Source organism: Phyllostomus discolor, chromosome 9 (genome assembly GCF_004126475.2).
Source record: "Phyllostomus discolor isolate MPI-MPIP mPhyDis1 chromosome 9, mPhyDis1.pri.v3, whole genome shotgun sequence".
Taxonomy (NCBI): Eukaryota; Metazoa; Chordata; class Mammalia; order Chiroptera; family Phyllostomidae; genus Phyllostomus; species Phyllostomus discolor.
Genome location: NC_040911.2, coordinates 37335737 through 37358138, shown reverse-complemented (window position 1 = coordinate 37358138; position 22402 = coordinate 37335737). Strand labels below are relative to the sequence as shown.

The 22402-nt window shown below is 39.8% G+C and overlaps 1 protein-coding gene and 1 pseudogene across 2 annotated transcripts in view; one reads left to right on the top strand and one right to left on the bottom strand.

The window, feature by feature from the left end:
* Positions 1 to 22402, top strand: part of LAMA3 (laminin subunit alpha 3) — a 249647-nt gene that overhangs the window by 176704 nt on the left and 50541 nt on the right. For both annotated transcript variants that reach the window (XM_028523555.2, XM_036009208.1), the window contains 8 exons: positions 3959 to 4068; positions 6506 to 6586; positions 13371 to 13477; positions 16337 to 16387; positions 17289 to 17440; positions 21070 to 21180; positions 21292 to 21403; positions 21617 to 21784. In XM_028523555.2, the coding sequence (XP_028379356.1) occupies positions 3959 to 4068; positions 6506 to 6586; positions 13371 to 13477; positions 16337 to 16387; positions 17289 to 17440; positions 21070 to 21180; positions 21292 to 21403; positions 21617 to 21784 (892 nt within the window). The remainder of the gene's footprint in view (positions 1 to 3958; positions 4069 to 6505; positions 6587 to 13370; positions 13478 to 16336; positions 16388 to 17288; positions 17441 to 21069; positions 21181 to 21291; positions 21404 to 21616; positions 21785 to 22402) is intronic.
* LOC114507209 lies at positions 12944 to 13044 on the bottom strand (annotated as a pseudogene).

The window sequence follows — 22402 nt, the reverse complement described above, 5'->3', positions numbered from 1 at the left end:
GAAAATTTTGGAAAATTCTCCCATAGAAAATTAGATTCTCAGGAAACTTTTGTATCACAAAGCAGAACATATTTTTTTTATTCTACCGACTTCTTTTTCATCAGAATCCCTCTCCCTGGAGCCAGGGTCTCCCCAGTTAGAGGATGGACAGTTCCAAGGAAGGGAAACAGTGTGGGTACCCACAAGACTCAGAGCCCCCCACTTAGGTTGTGCTGCTTGAAATACCTTCTTCTGGCATGGATTTCCTTTGCATTGTGTAATGCAACTGGAGTGTTTCAATAGTTTGGTTCCTAGACTGTCTTAAACCAAGTCAACATGTCCCAGGGAACTGCTTCCTCTACAAGACAGGACAGGCCAAGACAGGAAACTGTGAAGAGCTGGATAGAATATTTGGTAGGATTTTGACCTTATGAGTTCAAAAAGAACTAAAGACATTGAAAAATAATGTTTTTCACCTCATATCTATTCTTTTATAATACTTTCTGTTTGATTGTGTGTGTTGTGTGGAACACAGGTAAACGCTTTAATGAGATACAGATATTTATCTTGTCACTGAACCATTGCTAGATGTTGAATCTACTTTATAAAAGCTGCCAAAGAACAAAGGGAGTTTACTCTGTAGTCCCTTCACCCAGTGGAAGGATCACTAGTGAGAGTTATAGTTCACAGGCTGTATAACCAAACAAGACTTTCTCTCCCATTCCCTTTCTCTCTAGCTCTGTCTTTACTTGTCCCTACTGCCCACGTGACCTCTAAAAACTATTCATTCAGGAAACCCTTACTGTGCACTTGCTCTTGTGGGAGGGGCCATGCTAAATGCCAAAGTTAAAACCAGCAGAGATAATCCCCACTCTCACGAGGCTTGCTGTCTAGAGGAGACTGTGTGCGTGCACACAAGCATGCACACACAGATGCTCACATACATGTACACTCACAGAGGCACGGAGACCTTCTCTGCACTCATTGAACTGCTGGGCAGAGGCACTGGGTGCGGATGCTGCTCTCCAATGTGGCGGTTGCATAGGCGCCAAGGACTCCCCCTCATTCTCACTGAACAGTGATGGGGACGCTATCAAAAGGGCTGATTCCTCTGCATGGTGACCTTTGCCTCTCAAGATCCAAAATCAATTTCCAAAATCTGGGACCTTCACACATTTTCAAATCTCCATGTCTTTTCAAGAATAAAATTTGAAAAGAAAGTATATCAATGCCTTGCTGGAAAGCACTATTTGTCCAGTTGAGAGGCAGAAGTAGGAGGTGCTCTTTCGGTGCCAAAGGGATCTGTGAAGATGGTGATCCGCACCCCCCCACCTCCATTGGTAATGCCCTCCCCCCACTGGGGCCCTGCCGCTCCTTCTTCTCCTTGCACACTTTCTCTCCCGCCACCATTTCTCCTGTCTCCCATTCCCCTTGCCGTCTACTACTCAGTCACCCCTCATCTTCCTGTCTGTTCCATATATCTTCCCCTTTCTCTTCTCATCTTTCTTCTATTTTTCTTCTTTTTATTCCCCACCATTTAAACCCATCTTCTCTCCTTCCTGCAGACTGATTTATGTGAGACTCACAGCTGATGCTGCCTCTCCAGGTGCATGCGCCCCCCTTGCACTCCACCCTTCAGAGCACCAGCTGCTTCGTGTTGCCGGCACATGCTGCTGTGCTCCTGCAGCACTGAGGATCCTTGTACATGGAAGGCCTTCCCTCACTTTTCCACCCAGCTAACTCCTCTCCTATTCTCCATGCAGAAGGCATCATCACCTCCAGAAGCCCTTTCCTAAGGCTCCTCTTGCACTTATGGGCTGCTGGCACACCTTTGTCATCATACTTTTCACATTGCATTGAATATGTCTATTCACAGGGTTCTAGCTACCCGAGTCAGGTACCAATCCATTTTTGCATCCCTGTATCTAGCATAGTTGAGCATAGAATAAACACCCAGTAGATGTTTGGTATCAAATGCAGCTAGGACAGCATAAGTTATGGAGGTGGGTGTGGATTCATTCATTCACCCACACATCCATTTTCATAATGAAGCACAGGGTTTCTGATAGGCAGCTGCCTCAGACTTGCAGGACTGACACAGACAAATTCTAGGGTAGATGCGCTCACCTGAGGATGAGGGGTTGTTTCAGACGTGCTCATGGGACTTTATCAAGCAACACAGGTGCGGATTCCCTTGCACGACCCTCTCCCAGCATCCAGTGTTTTTAGTAGAATACAGATGACCTCACTGCACTTCTTATTTCTCTCTGTTCTTGCCTCTCTAGCATTTTCAGCTCAGAACTAAATAGTCACAGGACTAAAATATACCTATTCAAGCATGTCTTCTTTAAAATTGTCATTTGGAGTTATAAAAGAAAGGAAACTAACGTGGGAAGAAACTAATTAATTCAAAAGATGGATGCTATCTGAGAGAGTTGGGACCACCAGGCAAAGAAAAGGTGGAGGAAGCCTTCTGCACCTCACCTGACACCCCTGAGAGGCTCCGCTGTGGATCGGACACACTGCAGTGTGGACCTGTTTCCAGTGTGCGTGCCAGTGGGAAAACCCCACTCGGTGGTGACAGTTGGGGAAGGAGGAGCGGGTTCAGGACGGGGGTGAGCTTTCTGGTGATGATCAAATGTTTACAGGTAACCAGTATCCTCCTTTAGAGGCCCGCCTATTTTCTGATACAATTACTAATCCCTTGTGCATATAGCACAATTTTATGTCCAGAAAAGATCTTTTGACATCGGGGTGGACTGTGTAATTCTCAGTTACTCAAAGGTTTGTGGAAGACAGACCTGTTGAAGCTCAACAAACTGAGGACCTTGATGACTGAAGGACAGTCTTTGCTATTCAGAGCAGGGCCGCTCCCACCTAGGATGTACACACATACTGTTTTTCCCAGCCCGACTTCAGACATTGCTTAAAACTCACACCCTACTCAAGCACTGTCTCTGCATACAGACATGACATATATAAGCACATTTTTAAAAGTGTGCTTATTTCAGGTTGTATAATTAAACACAAGGTATCTCTGAATTATCAAATGCCTCTGGTAAGCAGTGTTTGCCAGGCTATTTTTGTGCATTAAAATCTTTATTACTAGAATAAAGCCAAGAAAGATCATACTGAGCTAAAAATTCCACAAACTAAATAAATTTGACACAATCTACTCAGCTTTGTCTCAGTATTCTGGCTAGTTGCAAAGTTGTATCATCCCAATGCCGGACTGAAGAACAACTTTCATCAGACATTGATTTGTAAATGAAAATAATTAGATTCACATAAACACAAGCTTAGATAAAATTAATGTCTTTCTTGTTTGACACATTAAAATTAAATCGAGTGCTTTTTTCAGATACAGTGCAACTTTTTGTTGTTTTAACAAATGCCATGTGTTAAAAACTTATTTCAATTTTATTGCTTTTTGGTATATCATTGTGAATTACAAAGTCAAATCAAGTTAATTTTCATAGAAACCATTCTAAGGAATAGAAATGGGAAGGGATTTACATTTGTTGAGGTCCTACTATACTTGATAAAATTCTCCCAGCAACCTTGGAAAGTGGGTATTATTCTTAGCATACCTTTTTAGAAAATTGGAATTGTATGTGAATCATACACCAACAAAGTTGACTTATAAAAGATACTGAGGCTCAGTGAGGTGAAGGAAGTTGCTCAAGGTCCCAGAGCTATGAAATGACGGAGTGGGATTTGAACCCAGCTGGTCTCTCTCCACTTCATCATGCCTCCTCCCAACATTAAACCCCAAATAGCTGGTGGAAGGACATTTACGTCCTTTTTTGCATCAACAATAACTGGATACACAGGGAAATATATGGTTAGCAAAACTGCTATCACCATACAAGTCAGAGGACTTGAGTTATAAGTGTGTGAGTAATTAAAATGACAATGATCTCAATTATAATAAACGTTCAGTTGGCTGCTATTAATTATACTGTTTATCTGTCCCAAGAATTGCCAGCATAACACTGCGGGGGAACACTGTGAGCGCTGCAAAGAAGGTTACTATGGAAATGCCATCCAGGGGTCCTGCAGCGTCTGCCCATGTCCTCATTCAAACAGGTACTGTGGAAGCTTGAAAATAATCTATAGAGACAGGAAGTAGGTTGGTGGTTACCTAGGACTGGAGTGGGGGTGTAGGGAAAATGGGAAATGAATGCTAAAAGGTATGGGATATGGATTTCTTTAGGGGAAGATGAAAATGTTCTAAAATTGACTGTGGTAATGGTTGCATAATTCTGTGGCTATACTAAAAGCCATTGACTTGTACACTTTCAACTGGTAAATTGTGTGCTATGGGAATTCTATCTCAATAAAGCAGCAATGTAAAAAGAGAAAAAGAGAACAAACAAAAAGTGCAAGACAAAAGTAGTCTTCCAAGTTGTATGCTTCTGGGTTTTTCCTTTTTCTCTTCCCTTTGCTATTCATTCAATGACTAAACAAGTGTTTACTGAGCACCCATTGCAGGGCTGGGACTTAGCCCTCTCTAGATGCTGGGGCAACCGGAGTAGAGAAGAATGGCAAAGACTCGCAACTCATGGAACTCTGTCTGGAGAATATGGAAGGGGGGAGTCGTCACACTCAATAAATATGTGCACGAATAAATAAGAAGTATGCTTTTAGAAAGAGATAAGTTATACAATTGATTAAAGGGTTATGTAATTGATAGTGAGTGAGTAGATTCCTTAGAGAGGGTGGTAGGAGGGTCTTCTGACGTCGTTGGGCTGGGACCAATGAATGATGAGATGGAGTAAACCATGGCAGTGTCCTAGCAATGTGGGTCCCAGGCAAGGAAAAGACAGAGCCCCTGTGGTGTTGTGTTTGTGGACAGTGAAGAGGCAGGAGTGGCTGGAGTGCGGTGTGGGAGAGAGGGCCAGGAGATGGCGCTGGCCGGGCAGGGTTTGGATCCTGTAGGACCTCACATGCGGGAGTAAGGCATCTGGATTTTCCCTGTAGTGTGAGAGAAGCCACGGGGCAGTCCTGAGCCACAGAGCGGTGCGATCTGAGTTGTCGCTCAGATTCCTCCAATATAGCAGACAGGTTTCCAGGTAGCAAGCCGCCATTTCCCCCCATAGTAACCCATATTCTGTTTGTGCTCGGTACCTTGTTATATTCTTGCTCATCATGGCGTGTTCACTTGGGTCCAAGCAAAATAGAATAAGTAACTATGAGAAGCAAGAAAATCAGGAAGATCCTGATAAAGTGTCAGGAGTACACAGGCTCTGGAACAAGTGTGGACCACAAGGCTGATTGATATCAGCCAAGTAGCAGAGAAGTTGGCCACGTCTTAAAATTACCAGAAGTCACTTGCCCAAATGTGGCTTTTCTGGAGATGCATATTTGAAACGTTCACCCTGCATTGCTATCTATGGACTTGATAGTCCTTAAGCCTGCCCAGTCTTGCAGCTTTATTTGTAAAGAGATCCATCCCTCGACACCAGCCCAGGCTTGTTTGAACAGAAGTGAGACAGAGCAGAAAGCAGTGAGGTTTCCACCAGATGTTTGAGAAAAGCTTTTCATCTTTGGTGGCAAAGTGTATGGTTATAATCAGGGTCAGCGTCCAGGTTCCACGCAGTTGAAGTGACACGCAGTTCCTCAGATTTATCAGTAAAGCCCTATCTTTACCTAATTCTCCTTCTAGCAATATTACTAACTGCTGACGAATTTCTAGCTATCCTTTAGAGCTGTAACTCTGTATCCACCTCACAGGCCAAGAGAAGCTTCCCCAAATATTTTTTTTTTACTAGCAAATGATAAATGGAATTATTTCTTCTCAGATTTACATCAGTGAAATGTTTACACTGCAGACAGAGACATTTCACAAGACAACAGGGCTTTTCCATGATCTCTTCATTGAATTTTTTTTTTAAAAGATTCTCCAATGGATACCAGTTCAGAACTAAAAAAAAAGGAATTGAAGCTCCACAACTTGATTTTTAAAATGTGGAAATCACCATGCCTGTGCCCACAGCAGGACATGGGTGACAGCTGTGCTCTGGGCCTCAGTCCCTCCGGCTCTGAGGGCCTGGCCTCTCCACAGCCTTTTCTTCCCAGAAGGCAATGTGCCCAGCTTAAAAGAACTCGAATAAACAAGCAGAAAATTTTCTTAAAGAATCAGAACTCTCTGTTCTTTTGTTCTGCCCAGGCTTGTTTTATTCCTTGTGATTCCTGGAAAAACCCTGTTGTAATCATCTCTTCCAGAGTGGGTTGCTCTGTTCCATCTTATGGGAAGGAATGTATTTCTTCAGGCCAAAAATAAAACAAAAATAAATGCCTTCAGTCCTTATTCAACAAAATTTACCAATGCTAGCTGAAATAATTCATCATTACCTCTACAAGTCTCAATGGGCAAAATTTTCTTCACAAGGAGAGTAGCCAGATCCTTGGTTTTTATTTTCACTTAACGCAAGTCAGTTCTTTGTGGAAAAAAAAAAAAAAAAAGAGCACAATGCCTATCAATTCATATTTTCACAAGGGCTTTGTTCTATCTTCCTTCAAGTTTTGCCACCGGCTGTGTTGTGACTGGGAGAAGTGTGCAGTGTTCCTGTAAACCTGGATACACAGGAGCCCAGTGTGAAAGGTGGGTGCTGCTCCTCCCTCCTCCCCACCCCCATCTTACAGGTGGAGGTGGGCTCTGCAGGTGGCTGCAGGCACCTGGGCTGTGGGTGGGGCTCTGCCCTGTAGTGGCTCAGAGCTGAGGGTGGGGCTGTTAGTTTCACTGAGGCTGAAAAAAGTTCTCTTGGGAAAAACCCAAGACCGCTCACTTAATAAATCATTAACTTCTTTCTCTTTCCTGTTCTGTTCATTTCAGAAGTTTGAGAATAAGGTCCAATATGTCATAATGTCATAGCCCTATATACTCCCCGACATATACCCCTATCCTCATACACTCCTACATACTCCTTTCTCTTCATATTCCTATATGCCCCTTTCCCTCCATATTTCAGCATTTTCCTCCTCATCCATGGCCCTACATACACCTACCTCCATATAAATTTATCCCTGCATACTCCTGCCCCTACATATACATACCCCTACCCCACACATATTCCTACTTGCCTGTACACACACACAAACTCTACACACTCCTATGTACACATCCACATCCACAGCTGTAGACACTCTTATACACACACACCTCAATATTCCCACACAATACTTCATGATTAGCTACCATGCATAGGATACTGCCAAGTACTGTGAAGGCTGTAGAAGGTACTTACAAGCTAGTGGGGAAGACAGCACACACATATTTGGAAAAGTAACAGTATCACAAATGAATCATATGGGCAACATGTTTTTAAATTTAAAATAAGTTTATCATGAAATCTATACATACTTTTTATAAAAATGACGTAACACAGGTGAGCAAAGAACCCACAAGGCTCGCCACACCCCTGCACCGCCCACTGCAGGCCTGCTCGCTTGCAGTCACAATCCTGTGACCTGCAGGAAACCTCTGTTGAAAGCCTATTGTAGGTTTTACAGATTATTTCTGTATGCACAGACTTCTCCTCAAAAATGAAAGTAGATTTCTATTTTACTTTCTGTTTGACTTGTTTTCTCACCTAATAATATGTTGGTAATATCTTTCCATATCAGTAAGTATTCATTGATAATACTGTGTCAGTACCAAGAGTTCCACTGAAGTGGCCCATCCCCCTTACTATTGCTTTTGAGATAGTTTTACTGTTTGCTGTTCAAAGCACAACCAAGAGTGGATCCTTTTAGCTAAATTTTTGTGTATATAAATCCTCAAGACATAATTATAGAAGTGGACCCCTTGGGTCAAAGGATAGTAAGTTTTTCAGGCTTTTGACACATTTTGCAAAATTGCCCTCCAGAAAAGTTGCATCTGTTGCATGCATCCGCCTGCCCCCGGCGGATGCTAAAAGTGATCGAGTTTTCAAATACTTGCCAATTTAATAGGAACACATTTATTATCATTTTAATTTCCATTTCTTTGTTTAATAATTAAATTGTGGGGTTTTTTCCTGTGCTTATTAACCATTCATAAATCTTACTTTTTGAACTGCTATCCAGGTCTTTTATCCATTTTTTTCCAGTGGAATGTTTGTTTTTATTGGCCTGTACATCTTTTAGAAGAAATTAATCCTTACTACTTTAAGTTGCAAATACTCTTCTCAGTTTGTATATTTTTTATTTTGTTTTTGTCAATTCTAGACATGCAGCAGTTATATTTTACTAGATTTCTATCTATTCTATTATCCTTTCAGATTTCAGTTACTGGTGTTGCACAGAGAGGTGATATAATGTTTATGCATATTCTCTTTTGGTACTTTTATGGTTTTATTTCTTACCTTTAAATCTTTATGTTGGTATTGCATCTCACACGGTAGGTAGATTTAGGATCAACATGTAAGGCAAATAACCTTGACTATCCCAATATCCCATCTCTGAATAATCCAGGCACCACGTTACCTGAGATACACATAGTACTTGGTTACACGCCAGACCACTCAGTACGGGGAGCTGTTCACTGTGGGAGAAGCGCAAGCAAACTAGATCAGCTGGGGAAGGAGCAGCTCCCCATCCCTCATGCCATGCTCACTGAGGGCTGCGTGCTCTCGGAGTGAATGGGGACAGGACAGACACCGCATCTGGGTTCCCTCTTACTCTCTCACTCTCATACTCGCCCCTTCTGCCAAGTACCTTTAGTTAAATTCACTAAAGCTCAATGTCTGTGTACAAAATGTCCATATAAACTTGAGTTTGTTTCTGTACATTTTATCTGGCTCTTGTGCCATTATCACTTCTGTATCATTTCTGAAATACAAAATGCCTTTGAGTGAATATTTGATTGAGCAAGAGTCCCCCTGTAATCCTTATTTAAACAATTTTTTTTGTTCCTTCTGACATGTTATTTTTCTGGATAAACTTTAGAAGAGTTTTACCAAATTAAAAAAAAAACAGAAATTTAATTTAACTGAATTTTATAGTGAGACAGGGCCTCTCTAGACTGGGGTTATCTAAAACATTTTATGGACTACGTGGGCCTTAAGTAGGTTAAAGGGGTGACTGGGGCCAGTGAAGCTGCAAGGCGGCTCAGGTAAGGGAAGTAATGCAAGAAAGGGCCCGGAGGAAGATACACATCAAGGAGGAAGGGAGGTGCTTTATTGGAACTGTCTGCCAAGTGTCTGGAACTCTCCTATTATAGTAAAAAGCAGTAATTCAAGGTTCTTCTGCTTTCCATTTCAGCAAACATTGCCCACACTTGCCTCAAATCTATTATTCATTCTCTTCTTTGATGAAAGTATATGGAGATCTCAGTATACACTTAGTGCTGTGCTAAGCACTAGAGACACTCTGCCCTCAAGGGTTTTTATAGTCTAGTGGTAGAACAACACGCAAACGGGCCAATAAGATAGTGAGAGAGAACATAACTGGGCAGAGTCAGGCTGCAGTAGGAGAGACATCCGACCATCCTTGAAGGTTGAGGGATGGACAGACAGCTATTCTGGACAGCAAACAGTGGGTGAATGAGGGTTTCTTTTTCTCTGCAACCTGTCCAATACTTGTTACTACCTGTCTTGTTGATAACAGCCATTCTAACAGGGGTGAAGTGGTGTCTCATTGTAGGTTTGATTCGAATTTCCCTAACAGCTAGTGAACTTGAGCATCTTTTCACATATCTGTTAGTCACTTGTTTGTCTTCTTGGGAGAAGTGTCTGTTCAAGTCCTCTGCTCATTTTTTTAATTGGATTTTTTTTTGGTATTGAGTTGTATGAGTTCTTTATATATTTTGGATATTAACCCCTTGTCTGAGCTGTTGTTTGCAAATATCTTTTATTTGGTTGGTCGCCTTGTTGTTTGGTTGGTGATTTCTTTTGATGATGATTGAAGATTTGACTTTGGTGGCAGGCACACAATGCAATACACAAATGATGTAGCATAGAATTGTACACTTAAAACCTATATAATTGTATTAACCAATGTCACCCCAGTAAATTTTTTAAAGGGTGGGTGGGGTTGACAATGGGACTTGGGAAGATCTTCCAGGCTCTGTGATTTAAAAGCTGTGGGATTTGGGAGAGACATCCTAATTCAGTCTTCCTTATGGTCCTTCACATCAATGAAGCAGAAATCAACAATAGGCTGGATGAGACACCCATCTGGCAGACAGCTGATTTGAAAAGGGAAATTCTTAATTAACAAGTCTTCTCTTGGCTTATGTTTATTACATTTGATGTTTCAAGAAAGCAAGCTATTGTTTCTTTGAAATGTTAAAAAATATTTTCACAAGTAAATGCCACTTTAATGTCAAAATCTTTCATTTGTTGAACACTTACTGAGTAACCACTGTGCACCAGGCATCAGTCCTAGCATAACCATAACTGTGCATTGATGACGACATGGGCTGCATGAAGAAAAAGCAGGAGTATATACAGCAGCTGGGCAGGGGAGGGAGCAGCCAGTCTGGGCGAGAGGGTAGGAAAGGCTTCCCAGCTCACAGCCTGCTCTGGGGCACATGGCTGCCTTAGACACCACTGATTTCCATGTTGATCCAACCACTGGCTCCTGTGTGCATTTTGTTGATTTGCCATTTGGCTGTAGGGCTAGCTGAGGAGTCTGTCCTCCTTGGGGTCAAGGAGGAAGGAAGCAAGCTCGCCTGCGTCCCACAATCATGCTCTCACGCAAGCCATAAGTATTTCTGTACTGAGACACATTCATTCTTGAAAAGCTACTCTATCTTCCTCTGATAGGGTTATAATATCTCCAAAAGGAAGCTAAAGGTTGAGAAAATTGGGTGAAATAAACAATGAGTTCTTTGAGTGTTTCTCCTCTTTTCAGTATTTTTTTGGGGGGGGTAGGCAGGGAACATATTCAGCCCATAGTTTGGTTTAGTGGAAAGATTAAAAGGATAAATTTTAGTTTAAAGGAATTAATAAAGAGGCAAGAGGTCTTTTTAGCTGGTTTGGAGAAGATGGTTTAACCTCAAACCAAAGAACCAACTCTGGATTGAAGATACAGCATTTCCCTCAACTGGAGAATGTTCCAGCACAGAAGTAGTGAAATATAATAGGTGGGAGGCTGGATTCCAGAGCTGACCTACCTTGGTTTGAGTCTCTGGACTGCCACTTACCAGCCAGGTTAATGGGAGTTACCTGTGCCCCAGATTAGTGACAATAATAACAATACTTAGAGCCAATGTTACTGGATGATCAAGTAGTCAATGAAAAGTGCTGTGTAAGGGACATAGCCTTTCCAACAAGCAGGAGTGAGGGGTCCTGGCAGAGGACTGGGTGAGCTGGGAGCTGCGGAGTCTGGCCAGCTGTTGAGGCTAGACTCAACAGGGCACAGGGACTGCATTCATTCTGTTGAGGCTACATGTTTTGGTCAAAATAAATGAAGAAAATCTGGCATCACACTGATATGTAGTTGAAAATGAGAGAAGTAATGCTTAGAGCTTTTTCAGATGATTGTGGATATTTTCCTTTGATACTACACCCAAACTTGGCAAGCTGTGTTTTCTTAAAGGTCATTTGCCATGTGGAATCTATTACATTAAAACCTATTGCCTATCTTGCACTTTGAATGGATCTTTTACACATGCATGTAATATCATGTACTGATGATTTGAAAACATTGATTCAATGAGTCATATAGATCTTCCAAATACCTACATATTTTATTGTATGATATAAAAAGTCATATTCATCCATATCACTACTCATTTTATCAGAAAAAAAATAAGAATTAGAAAGTATCAAACTCAGCTAGCGAATTCCAGTTTTCTAAAAATCGAACTTTTGCCTGAAAGCTCAGTTGTTATCTTTGGAAACAATTGTTATGAATACTTTTCCTTGTTCACCTTAGAGAAAACATCTGCCAAGTCCGAATAACTGCAGATTACCTCCCAGTTGTTCCATGTCAAAGTGGCACTCCATGGGAAGAGCGGCTATTTCATATCATAACTCAAACGTTTATACACATGCTTTTCCTCAAGACAGCGTGGCACTCCTGCCTGTAGCAGGGAGGCTTTCGATGTGCTTCCCACTTGTTCTAGAGTGTTAAAATGACATGTTCTCAGGGGCAAGATGTGATGGAATCAGTTATTTATACTCATTCAGCAGGGACATTTAAAAATTAAACTGGCATTTTTACCTACCTATAATCACTTTACTTTTTAAATTTTATGTTATTAACTGTACTGGGGTGACATTGGTGTGTAAGGTGAGAGAGGTTGTAAGTGTGACACATGATGTGCACGTTGCACTGTGTGCCCACCACTCAAAGTCAAATCATTTCCCATCGCCGTATATTCGGCCCCCTTTACCTTCTACTGCCCTCCCACCCCCATCCCTCTGGAAGGAAGAACCATGAGGTTGTCTATCTGTTGTCTATGAGTTTCAGTTTTATATCTGCATATTTGTGAAATCATATGGTATTTGGCTTTTTCTGACTTATTTCACATAGCATAACATTCTCAAGAATTGTGCATGTTGTTGCAATGGCAGTATTTCATCTTTTCTTATGCTGAGTAGTATTCCCTTATATACAGGTACCATATCTTCTCTGTTCAGTCCTCTATCAAGGGACACTTCGGTTGTCTCCATCTGTTGGCCACTGTGAATAAAGCTGCGGTGAACATAAAAGTGCATGTATCTTTGCAAATAAATGTTTTCAAGTTTTTTGGATAGATACACAGAAGAGGGATTTCTGGGTCATAAGGTAACTCTATTCTTAATTTTTTAAAGAACTGCCCTGCTCTTCTCCATAGCAGCTGTACCAGTCTACATTCCCACGGCAGTGAATGAGGGTCCTTTCTTCTCCACAACCTCTCCAACAGTTGTTCACACCTGTCTTGTTGATAATAGCCATTCTAACAGGTGTGAGGTGGTATCTCATTGTACCTTTAATTTGCCTAATAGCTAGTGAGGCTGAGCATCTTTTCCTATATCTGTTGGCCATTTATATGTGTTCTTGATAGAACTGTCTATTCAAGTTTTCTACCCATTTTCAAACTGGTAAGAACAGATACTACACTTGATCTTAGCTAAAAGGCTGAGAAGTGATCTGCCAATTTTTAATTGGATTGTTTGTTTGGTGTTGATTTGTAGGAGGTCTTTATATATTTTGGATAGTCATCTCTTGTTAGAACTGTTGCTTGCAAATATCAACTCCCATTCAGTTGCTTGCCTTTTTGTTTTGTTGCCTGTTTCTTTTGCTGTGCAGAAGTTTTTTTTTGTTTAATAGTCCCATTCATTTATTTTGCCTTTACTTCCTTTGCTTTTTGGGGCCAAATTCATAAAACATTCTCTAGTACCAAGGTCCATAAATTTAGTACCTATGTTTTCTTCTATATGCTTTGTTATTTCAGTTCTTTTCTGTCTTTTGTGTAGGTGTGCACCAGGATATTTCGGGAATCCCCAGAAATTTGGAGGTAGCTGCCAGCCATGCAATTGTAATAACAATGGTCATTTGGGAAGTTGTGACCCCCTGACTGGAGGTAAGATCAACTCATACCTCTGTTAATCTGCATTTATCAGACTAGTATAAAGTAGCAAGTGAAGAACCCAAGTAAACATTTTCAAAAAGCATAATACCCAATTCTAGCTAACAAAATGTCCTCTTATTTTGATAAACTGTGGAATGCTTAGGTGGTATTTTCACCTCTGGTGAATAACTTACTTTAAGTTAGTTGTTTTTATAACTTACTTCAAGTAAATTATTTGTGTAACTCAACTAATTATAGCCAAAACAACCTCATACCCTATTTTGACGGTGTTGCTAAGAGCTCTGTTTCATAAGGTTATTGTCACAGCAGCGTTGTGTGCATATCTGAAGTCAAAGTACTCTTTCTCTGATAGCAATAAATGTCCAGGATGTGGGCGGTATAATTGAGGTGGATTTTACGTATCAAGGAAAAGGTAATTACTGGGAATAGTATGGATTCATTAGGAACAACTTGGAAGAGAAAGGAAGACTATCTCTTCCTTGAATATTAATGTGATTTCTCAGCAAAATGCCATTGATATAGTGCAATGCTGAACCCTTAAAGTCTTTCATCTTATAGTTGTAAACAAAACCCTGGATGTATGAATTAGATTTGGTCAAGTGACTGTTCCTGAAGGAACGCAGAGTAAATGGGTGGATTCTCAATCTAGAATGAGGTGTCTAGTTTCATGTCTCAGGGCTTCAGCCTGGCTCCATCTTCAATATCAACTCAAGACTGTTGATGTGAGTGGAAATACAGTATCAGATGACATGAAACCCAGAGAGAGCAAATGCCTCCTGTGACATGTTTAGTGTTCAAAAGGGCCTCAACAGCCTAGAATAATGGGCTGATTCTAACCAGACAATGTTATGTTAGGGATAAGCATAAGGTCCTATAGTTGAATGGGAAAAAAATCAACCTTTAAGTATGTCATGAGTGAGATATGACTTAGTAGTAGGAGATATAAAAAGACTAAGTTTTTATTTAGCAATAAGTTCAATATGGCTCAGGAGAGTAATGTGGATCCTAGGATACCTCATACTATCTTCACTGAATTCTAGTGTTTAAACCAGGTGGCTTCCAGTCTCTGGCATGCTGCTCCTGTGAGTCCTCACGTGAGGCTTTTATCTTTAGAAGGCGATAGACAAGTTATGGTTTGTTCAGAAACAGGGTGAGACTATGAAGGAACTTAGAACCATGTCACATGGAGGAGGGTTGATAAACCAGGATAGTGAAGAGAAGTCTTGGAAAGTACCTGTTTGAAAGGCTGGTGGGAGGAAGAAGGGTTGGTTGAATTCTATGTGGCATCAGGGATAGAACAGATACCAAAGAGTGGAAGCTAGAGGGAGATCTATTTTAAATGATCAAGAAGTGCCAAATGCTTAAAGATAAAATCACTGTTTTAAAAGGAACTGAGTTCTACTGTGTTTGGAGGGACTCAAGGAGATGCTTCAACACTAAACCATGGCTTACTCATGAGGTCGATGTCTTTGCAACCCTCTTTTCCCTCCTCTAGTAACAAAAACAAGCACTGTGAAGTTACGACAGTAAATATTATTCCAAAGATGGAAGAAAATGCTCACATGTGAGACTCAGTTGTTCCTGTGAGATTTTTCCTTTTCTTTTTCATTATTTCTTTTTTTTCAATTAATAGTGTATAGATTTCTTGGTGGTCAAAACTCAGACTTGTTGAGAAAATTGCACTGATAAGTCAATCATGCACTTAAGTCGCCCCCACCCCCAGACTGTTCCAGGTGCTATGGGAGATTGTAAAGGAAACCAAACTTCCTTCCTGGCTATAAGGCATTTATGATCTAATTGGGGAAATAAAAGTGACATAACCATATATCCAGGAAAGAATGAGTAAATGGTTTTTTAAAAAATGAGTAAGAGAAAGTTATGACTATATATACTATATGAAAATGTGTACAAATATATATAAAGGAGACATTGATTGTGTTTTAGTGGTAGGATCGAGGGTGATGTTTTTATCTAATTTTTCTGACTTTGCCAAGTTTTCCATAGTAAATTTATATTATTTTTTACAATTAAAAGTAAATGTGTAATAAAATACACACACACAAAGTGTGGAATATTGCCTGCTGGTGAGAAGAACAAACACAAAAGCCTCCTTGTAGCATGTCTAGGAACTTTTCAACCTTAGCATTTTCTTATGGTGAAGTTCAGTGATTTTACAGAGTGAAATGAGGGGATATGTCAGTGTAAGAATGCACTGTCTGGGTGAAGAGAAGTGGAAGGGGGTAAACAGTATGCAAGGATGACCAGTAGGCTTTCCTGGCTATAGTGGAAAACCTCAAATTTTGGCTTATATTTATAACAGTTGGCAGTGTGGGTCCACTAATATTGTGTGCATATCTCTCTCACAGCATCTGTTCCCCCATTGTGTAGCTTGTCTGCCTTCCCCATGGGACCATTAAACCACAGCACAGCAGGGATTTTTGTGGTGGTATCTTTAGATTTCCTGCACCTACCACAGGACTATGGTGCACAGGGGATGTTCAGAGGTGTCAATGATGTTTACTGAATGTTCTTAAATGGTATTGGAAGAGATGTTAAGAGTTGTATAGGAGGCTGTCAAATGAAGAAAGTCTCAACCCTAATGATTAGGAGTTTTGATTTTATAAGAACAGCATAGCCCTTTATAGAGAAGAAACTGAGTATATAATCAGAGAGGTCACAAGAGAAGTTTTTGCAGCGAGACTGCTGGGAGATAGGAAAGGAAAGAGCTGCTGATGATGGATAGTTTTGTGACTCAAATCTTGCAAAATTGGCTCTTCTGAAAGCCAAGTCAAAAAGCAGATGACGAATATGCTCAGTTACACTGTCTTCTCCGGTTATCCCTCATGTCAGACTGCATAAACCAGGAACCCAAAGATAGCGGCCCCGGAGAAGAATGTGATGGTGAGTAAAGAAAACACCTGTCCTTCCCAAGTTGTATGGTTTTATTTGAGATACGTGAGCCCCATGCTAGAATACACAGTGTCCAGCCTGGGAAAGCAGCTGGAGAGGAGGTAGGAGGACCACTATTTAAGGTCAAACCTAGCCTCTATCACCTAAGAGTTGTATGACCTTGGGCAAGTGACCTTACTCCTTCAGCCTGAGTTTCATCATTTGCAAAATGGACATAATAACTGTATCAACTTCATCAGGGTTGTTGGGGAAATTCTTGTAAATCTCTTGTTACAATGCCTGGTAAATAGCAATAAATAACTAAAAACTAGTATTAGCTTTCTCACATGTAAAATAAGCAACTAATTGTCTAGACTCACCATTTCTTCTTTCATTCCAGTTTTAATGAGATATAATTAACACATAATATTGTATTAGTTTAAGGTGTACAAGAAAATTATTTGATATATAATATATATTATAAAATAATTCATTATCACAATAAGTTTAGTTAACATCCATCACCTCACATAGTTGGAAATTTATTTTCTTGTCATGAGAACTTTTAAGATCTAACCTCTTAGCAATTTTCAAATATATAGTACAGTATTGTTAACTGTAGTCACCATGCTGAACATTACATCTCCAGGACTTATTTAGCTTACAACTGAACATTTGTACCTTTGACCACCTTCACTCATTTCCCCCACCCCACCGCTTCTTTTTAAAATGCATCCTGTTTGGAGATCTCCCTTTTTCAAAGTGTGCACCCCTCCCTGAGAAGTCTAGGGTTGTGATGTTTGCCTGTGGTGGTCCATGTGCAAATTCACTGGGCTGCATAGCGCTTGTGCTCCATTTGCATTCCTGTGGCTCCAGCCTGCAGAACACTTGCCTTTGATTGTGGCCCCTACAGATTGTGACAGCTGTGTTATGACACTCTTGAATGACCTGGCCACCATGGGCAACGAGCTCCGCCAAGTCAAGTCTCAGCTACAGGACCTGAGTGTCAGTGCGGACACTCTAGAACAGATGGGGCACTTGGAGACCCAGACCAAGGACCTGAGAGTAAGTAGCCTTTGGGTCCAGATGGAGCTGGCCCAGGTTAGATAAGTGTTGAATAGATGCTGTGTGAATGAATATTCCTCCAGCCGGAAAGGAGAGGTTGATTCCACTTAAGGCTGTTGGGAGGGTTGGCTTTCCTCCTTCCTCTGATCTAAATGAAGGTTAGATTCTTTTAAATTGAGGTGTACTTGACCTACAATATTATAATAGTTTCAGATGTATAACATCTGAAAGTGATTCAATATTCACATACATTTTGAAGTGATCACCATGATAAGTCTAGTTACTTTCTGTCACCATACAAACTTATTACAGTATTATTACTTTCTGTGTGTTGTTTATGACTTCCATGTGACTTCCCTGTTTTATAACTGAAAGTTCGTACCCTTTAGTCCTCGTCACCTTTTCTGTCCACCCCCTACACACCCTCTGGCAAGCCCCAGTTTGTTCTCTGTATCCACGAGTCTGTTTTCTGTCATGTTGAATTTGTTCATTTGTTTTGCTCTTTAGACTCCACATTTAAGTGAAATCCTACAGTATTTGTCTTTCTCTTTTTGACTTATTTCACTTAGAAGAATACATTTTTACCAATGGGAAGTATTAGTAAACACACAAGAATAACTCTTCTACGTTAACACACCTTACTGAATGTTCCTGGGGTAAATTTTCTCATAGAGAAATGTTTGAAACTAAATGTTTGATGAATTTCCAATGAAGCCATGTGGGCCTAGGGTTTTCTTTGTTGGAAGTTATTTTTTTTAACTGTAAATTCAGTTTTTAAAAATAAGTATGGGACTATTTGCATTATCAATTTCTTCTTGAGTGATATTTAGTAATTCATGTCTTTCAAAGAATTTTTCATTTCATCTGAGTTACCAAATGCATGGACATAAAATTGTCCATAATTTTCCCTCATTATCCGTTTAATATCTGAAACATTTGTAGTGATGCCCTCGCATTCATTACAGATATTGATAATTTGTGTTTGCCTCTTTTTTTCCTTTATTGTTCTGGCTAGAGGTTTGTTCATGTTTTTTTATTTCATTGATTTTCTCTGTTGTTTTCTATTTTCAATTTTACTGATTTCTGTTTTCATCTGTATTTTTTTCCACCTTCTGCTTACTTTGGGCTTAAATTGCTATGTATTTTCTAGTTCCTTAAGAGGAAAGCTCATTTTATAGATTCAAAGCCTTTCTTGTTTTTATTTATAAGCATTTAATGCTAAGTATTTCCCCCAAACACCACTTTAGCAGCATCCCACACATTTTAAAGTGTTGTGTTTTTATTTTCAGTCAATTCAAAAGATTTTCTAGTTTTTTGTGACGTCTTTGATCCCTGAGTTACTTAGAAGTGTGTTGTTTAACTTCCAAATTGAGTATTTTCCAGATAACTTTCTGTTACTGATTACTAACTTAATGCTGTTGTCATCAGAGAACATATTTTATTTGATTCTGGTTCTTTGCAGTGTGTTGCGATTAATTTCAATGCTCAGAATGTGTTCCACCTGGGAGAATGTCATATATTCTCTTGTAAAGAAGGTGGCGAAGAGGGTGTCCTGAGAAGTAATATGGTCTAAAGTGCCCCACAGGGCAAGAGTCAGGCTCCCCTCACATGAATTAAGGCTGAAAAGAAAAAAAAACCCTGAAACTTTCCAATGCTCATGGTTGGCCAATGGCTATAGGAGAACCTAGAAAAGCTACCGATTGACATCTGAGACCTAGACTAGATTCTCAGACTAGGGTCTGTACTGGAATGTGACGTCCTCAACACCACACTGTGCAAGTCCTAAGCTGACAAAATGAGATCTGGTCCTAGACTGGGAGGTCTGGGCTTGGAGTGGCGGTAACCACAAGACCACTTGACAGGACACAGAGAGTGCAGGGGAGGAGCGCTCCCACTCAGAATGAGCTCGCAAACAATGCCAGTGAGTTGCAAATATTTGAAACAGACAAATATCAATGGGAAGGACATCTAACAGAAGTAGCAGCCAAGCAATGAGTTCCCTTTAGAGAAAATGCAAATCATGGGACAATCTGAAATGACTTTGAAGAACAACAACAACCTATAGAAGACATAAGAAATTTAAAACCAGAAGCCAAACAAGAAGAGGTAGACATAAAAAGATCCAATAAAAAACCATGGAAATGAAAAAAATATATACTCATTGAAGTAAAATAATTTTGTGAACTAGACATAGAGAAAGAGGTGTTGGGGAAAGTTTAATAAGTGCTTTTGAAGTAAGAACATATTCTAAATTCATTAATGACTATAGCTGAGTATACATAGCAAAAAAATAACACTCCCATAAGGACCATTTTAATCCATGGTTCACATGCTTAGTATAGAGGGAAAAGGGAAAAGGCCCACACGCTCTGAGAAGAAACGAAGCCACTGCAGTTTCAGTACCCACCCTCTGTGCCAGGCTCTGTGCTGAAAGCTTTACTTACCTCTTACAACATCCTGTAGGGAAATGGTGATGTTTTTTTAACAGGCATGGAAAAGCTACATAACTTACCTAAAATTATACAGCTAATATGTGGTTGTTCTAGAATTCCATCTAAGATCAAACTCTGGAGACCACGCTTTACCCACTGTACCTTTTAACCAGGTGTTCCACTAGCATTAGACAAAACGATGTGTCTCTGTTCTTCTAGAGTAAAATTAAAATAGGACTATTTCCTTGCTATATCACAAAAACACTGTGAAAATTGAGTAAAAACTAAGTGTGAGAGGAGAACTAACATTTTTATCGCTTGTGTATGCATGATGTTTTATAATACATCAGCTCACTTATTACCATAAGCAATACAGCAGCTTCATATTACAATCTCCAATATACTGATGAAGGAGGTCAGGCTCAGTGGGTGAACCTAGGGTTTGTACCTGAGCTACAAAACCTGTGTTCTTTTACCCAACACTGGCAAAAAGAGGTAATGATATGGTTTTTCTTATAAAAAATTTTAAGGTATTAACAATTTTTTTCCAAAAAAATTGAAAATAATGACTATTCTAGATATTATGTACAGCAATGTCACCTTCTCAAATGAAGCAGCTTAGTACCCCAAAAAGGATAGGGGCTGGTCTGAAGCAATAGTGATTGGCTACACAGCCATGGCATGCACAAGTCACCCAGCCTCTGCAGGCTTCTGCTTTGCCGTTTGTAATCTGAGGATATTCAGTTAAATGAGCTCTGAGTTCCCCTACTGCTCTAACATTTTTTGAATTTAATTGTTCCTTCAATAAAATAGCCATACGCACTGTTTTTAGCATTATAAGATTAAATATAACAACTTAAAACAACTGAACTTATTATAGAATCTGGAAATTAATACGTCAGGTAAGGGATATCACTCTCATTTCTATAAGGTCCGGTCATTCATTCAAGTAAAGTATCTCTTGTCTTTTCACAGTTTTTAGTTTTGCTACTTTTATTGTACAGCCATATCACAATTTCAATCAGAAAGTAGACTCTTCCTGTAGCCTATTTCAAAGAACCATGTTTTTTTCCCTGTGGAACCTGCATTGGTCTTGCTAAGTGAATCTTTTCATATCATCACCAGGTTTACCAAGTTGATAGAATTTACCTCAGATTTCTACTCTAAAGTGAGATTAACTTTGTATTTGCCTTTCAGAATCAGCTGCTCAGCTACCGTTCTGCCATTTCAAATCAGGGCTCAAAAATGGCTGGCCTAGAAAAAGAACTGAGTAATTTGAATCGTGAATTTGACACTTTGCAAGAAAAGGTAATGTGTTAGGTCAATAACATTAACTTTTTTTTTGCTTTCAAAATATTGTTAATTTCCCTCCTGCCATTAACTTAGTTTGTTGCTAATCTGTTTATTTTTTTTATATAGGTTCAAACGAATTCCAGAAAAGTACAAACATTGTACGACAACGTTGATCGGACGACCCAGAGCGCAAAAGAGCTGGACACAAAGATTAAAAATGTCATGCGAAATGTGCACAGTAAGGAGTTACTCAACCCAATTAATTTTTTTATATTGCACAGCCTTTATTTACACACCAAAAGAATTTTCCTTTAAGGGTTCAACATTTTGAAGATCCTGCAATGATACTAAAAAACTAATGTAAACCCTCCCATAAAAATATGTGCCTTTTTCTTAAGTAGTCTGCTAGTGTCCAGAACCCCCAGGTTAATAAACTACTCCGTGTTTCCAGTTCTCTTGAGGCAGATCTCTGGGACAGATGGAGGAGGGAACAACTTGCCTTCTGGTGATCTTCCCAGGAAGTTGGCTGAAGCAGAGCGCATGATCAGGGAACTGCGGAACCGTGACTTTGGAAAGCACCTTAGAGAAGCAGAAGCTGAAAAAAGAGAAGCTCAGCTCTGTAAGGATGTTCCCAGACTCTTGCATCCAGTCCATTCTAATTGGTTTGAAAGTATAATTTTGAGTCCCCAGTTACGGGTGGAGGTTGTCCTCATGTCAGGGTATATTACTGTGAGAGCATCATGTGGTGACAACAGGTAGCCAACCAAGTTACTCAAAGGGTGTAGAATGTAACATCTTAACATCATGCAAAAAAAAAAGGGGGGGGAAAGAAAAGAAAGCAAGAAAGATTCTTCTCCTAAAATATTAGGTGCTGATATCTCTTTTTGCATTTTTACTGCATTTTGCATCTTATTCTTCTTTCAGTTCCAACTTTCTCATGATATCATTTTTGAATGGTCATCTCACCACCATTGGGGTTTAAATTACAAATGGATTCTAGCATTATTATTACAAAAAAATTTATGAAGTAGAAATTAATTGAATATGGCTAAAGTTTTAATTAAGGAAAGTGCCAAATCAGCTCAAAACTGAGAAATATGAGTTTGGTGCATGTTGTTCAAATATTATTCATTATTTTCTAGTAAAATAATGTTATCAATTGTTGATAACTGCTACAGATAATAGCAGTTTTCTTTTAGCCTTTGTATTGTTTAAATTTAAAATTAGCCTTAGCATT